This window comes from Manis pentadactyla, chromosome 4, assembly GCF_030020395.1.
Source record: "Manis pentadactyla isolate mManPen7 chromosome 4, mManPen7.hap1, whole genome shotgun sequence".
Classification (NCBI taxonomy): domain Eukaryota; kingdom Metazoa; phylum Chordata; class Mammalia; order Pholidota; family Manidae; genus Manis; species Manis pentadactyla.
In genome coordinates this window covers 20,828,017-20,841,184 of record NC_080022.1, presented here as the reverse complement: position 1 = coordinate 20,841,184, position 13,168 = coordinate 20,828,017, and the positions used below count along the sequence as shown (strand labels likewise).

General features: G+C 38.4%; 1 protein-coding gene across 3 annotated transcripts in view; it reads left to right on the top strand.

Moving 5' to 3' along the window:
* Positions 1 to 13,168, top strand: part of EYA3 (EYA transcriptional coactivator and phosphatase 3) — a 99,738-nt gene that overhangs the window by 72,744 nt on the left and 13,826 nt on the right. For all 3 annotated transcript variants that reach the window (XM_036914961.2, XM_036914962.2, XM_036914959.2), the window contains 5 exons: positions 338 to 427; positions 2,534 to 2,592; positions 4,614 to 4,774; positions 6,984 to 7,098; positions 8,045 to 8,166. In XM_036914961.2, coding sequence (XP_036770856.1) covers positions 338 to 427; positions 2,534 to 2,592; positions 4,614 to 4,774; positions 6,984 to 7,098; positions 8,045 to 8,166 — 547 coding nt within the window. The remainder of the gene's footprint in view (positions 1 to 337; positions 428 to 2,533; positions 2,593 to 4,613; positions 4,775 to 6,983; positions 7,099 to 8,044; positions 8,167 to 13,168) is intronic.

Genomic DNA, 13,168 nt, shown 5'->3' with positions numbered 1-13,168 from the left:
GTGTGAGTGTGCTTGTATGTGAACATGTGCAGGGAAAATAATGGAATACAGTGGGTGCTATAATTGCAGCATTTCTCCTGGAACAGGGAATTTTTCCCAAAATTAAGTGGTAGGTTTTTTTTTTTTTTAAGTGGGTTTAGTTTTCTAGAAATGGAAGTCCTGAAAATTTTAACTTTTTACAATCCCAGATTCTTAAACCTGTGAGTGAACAGCAATAATTGTTAGAAGCAATGCTGCCGGCTTCTGGGTTTTTTGGCCTTGACCTAAAATGTTTAAAGATCACAACCAGTGCTGTGAGCACCAAGTCAAGCAAGTTTTTCTCTTATTTTTCTTCCAGGACCCAACAGTAGTGATTGGCTCAGGTTTAACAATGGAAGAAATGATTTTTGAAGTAGCTGATACCCATCTTTTTTTCAATGACTTAGAGGTAAGCATTTTAAATTGTTTTTGTCCTTCAGTGTAACATTTGTTCAGTAACTACTTATTGAGCCTGTGCTGCTTGTATTTAGAGGAAATGTGGTTACACAGGATGGGTATAGAGAGGTTAGTTGGCACACATAGTTTTGTAGGAAATAGCGCCTTTGGTAAGTCAACAAGTCTTGGTTCTGGCCCTCAATTTTATTGGCTCAAAAATTTGAGTTTATTAGCCTATTTTTTGGTTAGTCCATTTGATCTAGTCTAGAGGAAAATGCCAACCCATCAGGCAAAACACTGATACATAAACCAATATTCTAATTTGTTCATCTGTACAAAATAATATGTATAAGGTGGATTTGATTATTTGTACTCAACAGATACATTTTTCAGAAGAATATTACCTTCTTACAAGATAGTCTCTTGATTTGTCACATCTATAAATGGCTGCTCTAACTCATTTTGTACATGCTTATTGTCCATGTATATAGGCTAACCTTGATGTCCAGAATCACTTTATAGTTAGGTCCAAGGAAAACCAGGCAACACTGGAAGCTTCTTGGTGAATTATTTTGTCTGTGACATCTGAGTCACCTTTGAGGTGAACATGGTGTATTGGAAGTAGCACAGGACTGGGAGTCAGAAGACCAGAGCATGAGTCCCAAGTTAGAAAAGTTCTCTCTCCCTTCTGGGCCTCAGTTAAGCAGTTGTCCTACACAGGAGGCTAGTAACAGTTGTTCTTTCTGGGGAATGCCTTGCTGGAACACGGGTGGGAAGGAGCAGACTTGTCTCTTTATGTCCTTTTGAATTTTGAACTGTATGCTACATAGATTGCCTTATTTTTTTTAAAAGAGTGGAAATTAAAGTAAAATAAGATTGCATGTTATAAACACCACGTAATTCTATTTCATTTTAAATGCAGTCTAATTCTACCCAACAGATTTTCTCCAACAAGCTGAATTAATAGGTCCCTAAATTCCAGTGCTTTTATCTAAGCTCCTCAATGCTTTAATCTTCCCTCAACTTCACGTGTTGATAAGTTAGGACATAATAGCTGTTATTCAGCAAACATTTATTGAAAACCTACTATGTGCCAAATAATTATTGCCAAATTGTATTTGTAATGATTTTCTAGACATAGTCCTCACTCAGGACTGAAAGTTCTGTGAAGAATTTGACCTGAATGTGTTCCTGCCCCCCAGGTCAGTGGTTCTCAACTTTAGGGGGCATAAGAATCACCTGGGGAGCTTGTTAAAAATGAAGATTCTAGGACTTCACTCCCAGAAATTGTGATTCAAGTAGGTCTGGGATGGACCCAAGAATATGCATTTTTTAAAAACTTCCCCAGGGGATTCTGATGCAGGTGGACATCACAACACTGCCCTAGGCGGTGGTGTCAGAGGAGTGAGTCTGTCAGAGTTAGGCAGTGGGTGGCATTTTACGTCAGATATATCATGGGCTTGGTAGAAAAAACCTTGGATTCGTATTAGCAGACCCAGGCTCTTTCTAATCTCTTCCTACCACTGATTAATTGTACAACCTTGGGTGAATCATCTCACTTCACTTTTAGGACATGAGGAGACTGATTTAGATGGCCTCTTCTAATTACTAAGTTTGAATTTAGAAATTTCTGTTTCAGTCATTCTCAGTTTTGATACCATCCTCTGCTAGCATCTGTTTTCATCTGCAAAAATGGATTGGGTACTTACTACACAAAGGCACTGGACTGAACTAGAGGGGTACAAAGCAGGTATAAGATATGGGCTGTGCCACAGGAGGCCTACAGTATAAGGATGTACAGTCTAGTGTAGAAAATAGACACACCTGACAGTGTAAGAGAGCTTGTGCTTATTCCTGTGAGCTATTGAAAAAACGAACTGTTAAGAGCCTGACTGAGGATTGGGATGGTTAAGGAGGATTTCATGAAGACTGTGGGATGTGAATTAGGCCTTAAAAGAAGTTGAACAGCAAGGGGGTGAGAGTGATCCTCCAAACATAAGAGAGACCATAAGGTATTTCATCATCTTGCCATTGTTTGTGGTCTTTTGCAGTATGTCATCATGGTAAGAGCACTTTTCCTTCCTGGACTGAAATAGTGTGTGGTTTTGTCTTTTAACAGGAGTGTGACCAGGTGCATGTGGAAGATGTGGCATCTGATGACAATGGCCAAGACTTGAGGTGATGAAAACAATGATGGCTTGAACATCAATATACCTGTTAGGCACAGGACACTGTCTAGGTTGAGAGGGAAACAAGGATAAATAAGACACAGCCCTAAAGTAGCTTACAATCTGTTAGAGATAGAAACAAACATAGTTAATGGTGGCATGGCATCAAGGGTGGGAAGGTGACAATAGAAAATATGACGGAGCACCGAAAAGAAAGGAGTTCTGATGGGTTTGGGTAGCAGGTGGTGCCACCATTGGAACGGCCTTCCCAGTGCAGTAGAATTTGACTTTGAAGAATGGGTAGCAATAATGGTGTGAGGAAAAGGCATTCCAAAGTAAAGGATATACTAATTTCTCTTTGGTCAGGTACTCAGTCAGGGAAAGTGTGCTTCCAGACTGGTTGATTTTAAACACACATAAGCACCAGAAATTTTACTGAGGACATTAATTGTGCAGATCTGATGGTGTCAGGAGTACCCCTGTGAAAGACAGTTTTAAACATTACATCACAGTGAACACTAAACCTAAGAGGGCTCAGTGGCAAAATACCTGCTCAGTTTTATTTTTCTCTTGGCTACCGTCCTCTGGCCCAGTAGTCCTAGCTAAGAATAATCCAAAATCTAGCTTACATTTCAAGATTTTTAGAAAAAAGTCTGTCACATCTTTTCATGTTAATTTGTTTAAATGTTTATCCCTTTTTGTAGGCAAAAAGTTCTTCCCTGTGTCTATCCTAAAATTGTTTCATCCATGAATTCTCAAATCTAGAGCAGAACTGAACATAGCACTCAGTCTGGACCTAATTCTGTAGTGCTCAGAAGGGAGGAGCAGCAGCTAGTTGAGCATGTGCTTTGCACAGCTGTGGAGAGCACTGTTCTTAAGAGATTTCACTGGCCTTTTAGGGAAAAAGCCTGGTCTGAAGCAGTTTATAATCCAGGGTGTTTTTCTCTCTTATATGTGTGGTTATCAGTAATTTCCTATCTTATATCTTGGTAGCTTTATTTTCTTAAATATAGAACCTCATACTTATTGAACTCTTATTTAGACTTTTGATTGAACCAAGTTTTCTCTGTCAGTCATTTCTGAATCTTCACTTAGGAAATATTAATCTCTCCCAGCCTATTTAATTATATTACTTACGTATTGCTATATAACAAATTATCCCAAAACTTAGTAGCTTAAAACAGTAAACATTTATTATCTCGTAGTTTCCATAGGTCAGGTTGAAAGTAACTTATCTGGTAGCTCTGAAACCACGGTCTCTGAAATTGAAATCAAGGTACTGGCTGGAGCTAAAATCATTTGAAGGCTTTGGGAGCTGGAGGACCTGCTTCTCACATGTGGCTGATAACAGGAGGCCTCTGTCCCTTCCCTTCATATGCCTCTGCGGGGAGCAGCTGTCTTTTTTCAGAGCAGGTGTTCCAAGAGAGAGCAAAAGAAGCCTAGTCTCTGAAGTCTAACGCCATCATTCCACCACATTCTGGTTATATTCAAATACAGTCCGTGCCCAAAGGGAGCTGAATTAGTAGCAAGGAGTGTTAAAGAATTTGTGAATTTTAAAGTCACCACAGTGACCCATAAACTTAACTAACTAGCCAACAAATCACTGAAGGAAATAATCCCCATTTTCTTACTGTTATTAGTATTTGGGGTTATTTTCTTCCATTATTTAACATATTCTCCTTTTTACATGGTTGGAATCATTGTGTGTGTGTGTGTGTACTCAAAATTTTTCTGTTTTTTTTCCCACTCTGTGATGTTCTGCCAAAGAAAAGATTCTCTATACCAAACCAATGTCATGGGGTTGCTGGTGCTTGAACTGTTGCTACCTCTCTTTCTCTACCCCCTCAGCCTTTCTTTAATAGAATAGGGATGTGACAGAAGTCTGTGAAAGAGACTGACATATAAAAAGGGAAAAGATTCTCAAAAATTAGTTTTTGATGCCAGATTTCAGGAATAGACAGAATCCCAGGTGGCATTCAGCCAAAAAACTCCATGCAGTATAGATTGTAATTTTCATCCTCTTCTCTGCAGCAACTACAGTTTTTCAACCGATGGTTTCAGTGGCTCAGGAGGCAGCAGCAGCCATGGTTCCTCTGTGGGTGTTCAGGGAGGTGTGGACTGGATGAGGAAACTGGCTTTTCGCTACCGAAAAGTGAGAGAAATCTATGATAAGCATAAAAGCAACGTGGGTGGTAAGTGTGGCGTACAGCCAATTGAGTTTTCTGTTTCCTTCTGATTCCCTGTTTTCTTTTCCAGGGATTCCTTAGTACTCCCTGGCAACTGCTAATGAATTTGTGCCATACTAACATTTTAACGCTGTATTAAAAAAACATGGAGGTTTGTTTTGGGGAGGAAACTATTTCTCGTAGCATAACATTGCAAAATTCTCTTGTTCTTTTTAGACAAATGCCTTTTTAAAGGAAACATGTTCCATAGATTATGTTTGATGACATTGTTTTATTCTGGTTCAATACTAGTTAATAGTTTGCCATAGTTTCTACTGATTGACATAACCATCAGGACAAGGAAGGTAAAACTAGTGACTCAGTTTATAGTGGATGGAAAACTAGGTCCAGGACAATAGGTTGGCATTATCCATGTGTTACAATTTGAAGCACCTTTGAAATTCTTTCTGCTCAGAAATATCTCAAATGTCAGGTGCCACTGTGCCTGACTGATTGTTTAAATGGAAGAGACATTAGAGATCTAAGTCCCTCATTTTGCATTTGAGAGAATTGATGTCCATCATGAGGGTAATGAGGACAGCTTACCCACAGTCACACAGCAAGGTGGTGACTGTACCATAGCTGGAGTCCACACCCCTTGACTTTTGGTCCATGCACTTTACATTCATGCAGTTCCTTCTTCAGTGATGTACTCTTATTAGTAAATATTGAAATTGTGAGCCATCACTCTCAAACATGCACATACACAAACCGTTGCATGAAGTAAGTTTCAGGGATTCCAGACTACCTCGAGTTGTATTACCCAGGTCAGGAGAGCCCTGCTCCTGTCCCATGCTGCCTTACGGTGTGGTGCAGAAAGCAGAACCAGGGCTTCAAAGATCAGTTTGGTTCTTTCCTGTTACAGACCTCTAATACCAGGTAAAGATAACAGGCATCTGGGCTTTGGGAATCTAATTCACTTTTTTTCAGATTCCTCTTTTTATTGCTTATTTTTTCTCATGATCCAGAGCTAGTATTCTTTATTGTGGCAACTCCAAGTCTTTTTGCTTTTCCTCTCAGACATTGGCCTTCCTTTTTGTTAGTTTTCATATACATCCTGAGTATCTGATCCTTTCTTTGTCCAGTGAGTGCTTGGACCAGATATAACCCTTTGAAAATCCCCTGAGCCTATCCTGAAGAACATATTAAAAGTAATGTCTACCTGTATTTTGTAAATATGAGTTTACAAAAAGTGCTACATCATACTATTAGTTAAGTCTATGACATATGTATACTTATGTGTATGTAATACGTGACATAGGTACTGATTTTTTTGTCTGTTTTGTCAGAAACGTTGAGAGTCATCTAATTCTAGGTTTGCATTGTGAAACCATCAATCTGAAAACAACTTATATGCAGTTCTAGTGCTCATGGAAATGCCTTTTGTTTTTATGGAGTGTTGGTAATAGAATGCAGGATTTATCTTTTGCCTTCACTACAGAAAATTCAGGGCCAGATTTATTATTTGAATATTATAACTCAAGTGTCTGATAACATGATCCCATCACATAAATTCTGTTTTGTTTTGTGCTTAACTGTCTGATCTTAAGCAGTGTTTTAGACTCTTAGCAGCTGGAGTTGTTTCAGAAGTAAGTGCAGTACAGGTAACTGACATTCAGAGAGTTGGTCATTCAACCCAGAATCTCAGGTTGATGTGTTCTGAAAACACTGTCACCAGAGGGGCAGGGGATGGTAGCAGAAAGCCACTGTAATCTTAGGCAGCCTCCGTTTCCTCCCTGGGCTTTCATTTCTTTAGAAAAAGATTGGGAGTTTGGGAGTACTGTAGACTCTTCCAGCTGTAACACGCCATTTTCCCCCCTTTGGTTCTTGATGTCACTTCTTAAGCAGTCCTACTCAAAGTACGGTTCACCAGTCTGCAGATACATTACTGGTTGGTGATGAAAGAAAGAGCTTGTGTCAGAATCTAATGACACTGTTTCCATCAGCTAATTTTGCTGTTGTGGTTGTGCCCCCCTAATAAAACATTCTGGTGAGAAAGGCAAAAAGGCATTTTGAAGTAGGCTATTCCACAGTTTTACCAAGAAGAAAAATATATTAGCTCAGTAGAATATTTCAATGACTCACACTATTTCTAAGTTGAATTTAGAAGTTGCTTCCTCGACGTCAGCAGGGATATGTTGTTAAGTGATAAAGGTGTCTTCTTTTATCCCCAAAGGCCTTCTCAGTCCCCAGAGAAAGGAAGCACTGCAAAGGCTAAGAGCAGAAATTGAAGTTTTGACAGATTCCTGGTTAGGAACTGCATTAAAGTCCTTACTGCTCATCCAGTCCAGGTATGGAAGTGGTTGTTTAAGTTCTCATCCTCTCAAAGACACAGTCTTTTCTTCCCCAGTCCAGGATAGGCCAATGTCCTAAAATAGGGTTTGGGATAGGGGTGAGAGGAGTTTAAATGATGCAGTGTTTAGGTTAGGTGGGATGCCAGGTCATTCTACACTAACAGCACCCCTTAGAGTTTTAAAAGAATACTTACGTATACCCAGCCCAGGAGAAGGGCTGGTGACATCAAAGAATACATGTAGGAGACATCACAAATATCCTAAGTATAGGAAGCTCCAAATAAATGTACCAAAACCTAGTCAGGAAGACAGGATTTAAAAGAAAAAGGGCATATTAAGGAGATTTCAGCCTGAAGATTAAAATGGGAAAAAAATACAGTCATATCTGCACTAATACCCTCCCTGAGAACAGGAATAACAGATCTACAATCTAGTGAAGTGAACAGTAAAACTGACACCGAGGTGTAGAGATCTGTGAAGGTAAAAGACATGTGAAATTAATGTATATTCTGGAATCTGTGTTGTTGCATGAGGAGCAGTGAGGACTTCAGTCATATCTCATTTAAGTTCTCTGAGTTGCATTCAGATGAAATAACTCTGTAACTGAAAGTGTTTGTTGCTTGTTTTCTAGAGTATAGTATCACTGACATGGGTTGGTGGTATTTACTACAAGTGGAGTGAGCCAGAATAGTCAGAAAGGAAATGAGGCAAGAATCAAGTGGCTGCTCTATACCCAATTTTAAATCTCTGTCTTTTAATGTGGGAAATAAATAAACCTGAGATAATTAGAGCAATAACTGAACATTGACACTGAACCAATATCATACCAGGTCCTTTGAGGTTAATTTTTAGTAATTAGATCCTAAGGAGAAGACCTCTTTGAATTCTTGCTCCCAAGTTGGTTTAATTTCACCTTTTTCTTTTCTCTCTTTCTCCTTTCTAGAAAGAATTGTGTGAATGTTCTGATTACTACAACCCAGCTGGTTCCAGCTCTGGCCAAGGTTCTCCTGTATGGGCTAGGAGAAATATTTCCTATTGAAAACATCTATAGTGCTACCAAAATTGGTATGGTTTGTATTCTGTTTCTTGTAACTTGCCTTATAATACTACTTCCTGTATGTGATGCACTTACTATTTATCCATTCCTCTGTTAGACACTTGTATATCTCTATAATCTTCACAGCAGTCGTCTCTTAATGCTACTAATGATTGATGATGCAGTTTAGGCTTTAAAGTTATGTAGCTTGCTAAAGGCTTCACAGGTAGTAAGTTACAAAACAGGATTCAGATCCAGCTCTGTTGGACTTAAAACTTACGTTCTTTTCGTTTACCTTATTTGAAAGAGCGTAATATTTAGTTGAGAAATCTATCTATTCTTACCTCATTTCAAATTTCTCTCTTTCACAGAGACAGTGCTACAGTATAATGTAAGAGAAAAAGCACTAGATTAAAAATCAAGGATTAAGCTGTATACTTAGGATGACTACTATCAATAAAAAACACAACATAAGAAGTATTGACAAGGAGTGGAGAAATGGGAACCCTCGTGCCCTTTTGGTGGGGTTACTATAGTAAACAGTATGGCAGTTCCTCAAAAAAAAAAAAATACAACTATCGTATGATCCAGCAACCCCACTTCAGGGCATATATCCAAAGGAATTGAAAACAGGATCTCAAAAAATACTTGCACATCATGTTCATAGCAGCATTATTCACAGCAACCAAGAGGTGCAAGCAATCCAAATGTCCATTGGATGGATAAACAAAATGTGGTATATAGAAGTATGAAATATTATTTCAGCCTTAAAAGGGAAGGAAATCCTGTCACATGCTACCACATCTGTCACTTAGAGTAGACATTATTCTAAGTGAAATAAGCCAGTCACGAAAAGACAAATACTATATGTTCCCACTTACATGAGGTACCTGGAGTAGTCTAATTCAGAGACAGAAGTAGAATCGTGGTTAATGGGCTTAGGGGAAAGGGAAATGAGTTGTTCAATGGGTATAGAATTTCAATATTGCAAAATGAAAAAGTTCTGGAGATATGTTACACAACAATGTGAGTATAATTAACCATTAAAAGTACATTTAAAAATGGTTAAGATATACTTTATATGTCTTTTTAAATCACAATTTCTTGAAAAGGCAGAAAATAATGACTGGGATTCATCCTGTGCCCCGCCCCCCTCAGTCCCCCTACTTACTAGCTCTTACCTTAGGCAAATTACTTTATCTCCTGAGCCTTAGTTTTCTCATGGAAAATGAGAAACTACCAGAGAGGTTGTGAAAATCCAGTGAGACTCTATATGAAAGTACTTTTTAACCTCTAAAGATATATTTAGTACCGAGTATGAAATAATAAGTACTCAATAGATATTTGCTGAATTAATTAGTTGGCAAGAGGTTTATATAAAACCAGCTTGTTCTGCTGAGAAGGCAGCAGAATGTCTCAGTCCAGTCATTATGGGCTGCACATGGTCCAGCAGAGGAGAAATATGACAGCCATCCCTTACCTGCCCCAGACCCTTAAGTTTGTGTTACAGTTCCTACTTCCCTGTTGTAGCAAAGGAGAGGATCCTGGAATTTGAAGATGAACTGTGATTATTTATTTTTTTAATCTACTGTGAGCCTATTGATCAACTTTCTTCATTGAAAAAGATGGGTTTAATTATTTTTATATGCCAGGATCTGTGCAGGTTATAAGCCCACCAGGATCTGTGGATAGTTATAAGCCCATCAAGTCCTATTGACATTTAATTTCATTCATTCATCAAATACTTAGTGGTCACTTTTTTTTTCCTTTTTGGTATCATTAATCTACAATTACATGAGGAACATTATGGTTACTAGACTCCCTCCATCACCAAGTCCTCCCTACAAACCCCATTACAGTCACTGTCCATCAGTGTAGTAAGATGCTGTAGAATCACTACTTGTCTTCCCCGTGTTGCACAGCCCTCCCCATGCCCACCACCACCACTTATACATGCTAGTCATAATGCTACCTTTCTTTTTGTCCCCCCCTTATCCCTCCCTTCCCACCCATCCTCCCCAGTCCCTTTCCCTTTGGTAACTGTTAGTCCATTCTTGGGTTCTGTGATTCTGCTGCTGTTTGGTTCCTTCAGTTTTCCTTTGTTCTTATACTCCACAGATGAGTGAAATCATTTGATACTTGTCTTTCTTCGCCTGGTTTATTTCACTGAGCATAATACCCTCTCGCTCCATCCATGTTGTTGCGAATGGTAGGATTTGTTTTCTTCTTATGGCTGAGTAATATTCCATTGTGTATATGTACCACCTCTTCTTTATCCATTCATCTACTGATGGACACTTAGGTTGCTTCCATTTCTTGGCTATTGTAAATAGTGCTGCAATAAACATAGGGGTGCATATGTCTTTTTCAAACTGGAGTGCTGCATTCTTAGGGTAAATTCTTAGAAGTGGAATTCCTGGGTCAAATGGTATTTCTATTTTGAGATTTTTGAAGAACCTCCATACTGCTTTCCACAATGATTGAACTAATTCCATTCCCACCAGCAGTGTAGGAGGGTTCCCCTTTCTCCACAACCTCGCCAACATTTGTTGTTTGTCTTTTGGATGGTAGCCGTCCTTACTGGTGTGAGGTGATATCTCATTGTGGTTTTAATTTGCATTTCTCTGATGACTAGCGATGTGGAGCATCTTTTCATGTGTCTGTTGGCCATCTCAATTTCTTCTTTGGAGCACTGTCTGTTCAGCTCCTCTGCCCATTTTTTAATTGGATTATTTGCTTTTTTGTTTGTTGAGGTACATGAGCTCTTTATATATTTTGGATGTCAACCCTTTATCAGGTATGTCATTTATGAATATATTCTCCCATACTGTAGGATGCCTTTTTGTTCTATTGATGGTGTCCTTTGCTGTACAGAAGCTTTTCAGCTTGATATACTCCCACTTGTTCATGTTTGCTTTTGTTTCCTTTGCCCGGGGAGATATGTTCATGAAGAAGTCACTCATGTTTATGTCCAAGACATTTTTGCCTATGTTTTTTTCTAAGAGTTTTATGGTTTCATGACTTACGTTCAAGTCTTTGATCCATTTCGAATTTACTTCTGTGTATGGGGTTAGACAATGATCCAGTTTCATTCTCTTACATGTAGTTGTCCAGTTTTGCCAGCACCAGCTGTTGAAGAGGCTGTCATTTCCCCATTGTATGTCCATGGCTCCTTTATCATATATTAATTGACCATATATGTTTGGGTTAATACCTGAACTCTCTATCCTGTTCCACTGGTCTGTGGGTCTGTTGTTATGCCAGTACCAAATTGTCTTGATTACTGTGGCTTTGTAGTAGAGCTTGAAGTTGGGAAGCGAGATCCCTCCTGCTTTTTTCTAACTTCTCAGGATTGCTTTGGCTATTCGGGATCGTTTGTGGTTCCATATGAATTTTAGAACTATTTGTTCCAGTTCATTGAAGAATGCTGTTGGTATTTTGATAAGGATTGCATTGAATTTGTAGATTGCTTTAGGCAGGATGGCCATTTTGACAATATTAATTCTTCCTAGCTAGGAGCATGGGATGAGTTTCCCTTTGTTGGTGTCCTCTTTAATTTCTCTTAAAGAGTGTCTTGTAGTTTTCAGGGTATAGGTCTTTCACCTCCTTGGTTAGGTTTATTCCTAGGTATTTTATTCTTTTTGATGCAATTGTGAATGGAATTGTTTTCCTGATTTCTCTTTCTGTTAGTTCATTGTTAGTGTATAGGAATGCAACAGATTTCTGTGTATTAATTTTGTATCCTGCAACTTTGCTGAATTCCGATATTAGTTCTAGTAGTTTTGCAGTGGAGTCTTTAGGGTTTTTTATGTACAGTATCATGTCATCTGCAAATAATGACAGTTTGACTTCTTCTTTACCAATCTGGATGCTGTGTATTTGGCTAGGACCTCCAGTACTATGTTGAATAACAGTGGGTAGAGTGGGCATCCCTGTCTTGTTCCCAATCTTAGAGGAAAAGCTTTCAGCTTCTCGCTTTTAAGTATGATGTTGCCTGTGGGTTTGTCATATATGGCCTTTATTATGTTGAGGTACTTGCCCTCTATACCCATTTTGTTGAGAGTTTTTATCATGAATGGGTGTTGAATTTTGTTGACTGCTTTTTCAGCATCTATGGAGATGATCATGTGGTTTTTGTCATTCTTTTTGTTGATGTGGTGGATGATATTGATGGATTTTCAAGTGTTTTACCATCCTTGCATCCCTGAGATGAATCCCACTTGGTCATGGTGTATGATCCTCTTGATATATTTTTGAATTTGGTTTGCTAATATTTTGTTGAGTATTTTTGCATCTATGTTCTTCAGGGATATTGGTCTGTAATTTTTTTGTGTGTGTGATGTCTTTGCCTGGTTTTGTTATTAGAGTGATGCTGGCTTCATAGAATGAGTTTGGAAGTATTCCCACCTCTTCTCTTTTTTTTGGAAAACTTTAAGGAGAATGGGTATTATGTCTTCTCTGTATGTCTGATAAAATTCAGTGGTAAATCCATCTGGACTGGGAGTTTTGCTCTTGGGTAGTTTTTTGATTACTGATTCAATTTCGTTGCTGGTTATTGATCTGTTTAGATTTTCTGTTTCTTCCTGGTCAGTCTTGGAAGGTTGTATTTTTCTAGGAAGTTGTCCATTTCTTCTAGGTTATCCAGCCTGTTAGTATAAAGATTTTCATAGTATTCTCTAATAAGTCTTTGTATATCTGTGGTGTGTGTTTTGATTTTTCCGTTCTCATTTCTGATTCTGTTGATGTGTGTAGATCCTCTTTTTCTCTTAATAAGTCTGGCTAGGGGATTATCTATTTTATTTATTTTCTCAAAGAACCAGTTCTTGGTTTCATTGATTTTTTTCTACTGTTTTATTTTTCTCAATTTTATTTATTTCTTCTCTGATCTTCATTGTGTACCTCCTTCTGCTGACTTTGGGCCTCATTTGTTCTTCTTTTTCCAGTTTCAATAATTGTGAATTTAGACTAGTCATTTGGGATTGTTCTTCCTTCTTTAAATAGGCCTGGATTGCTATACACTTCCCTCTTAGA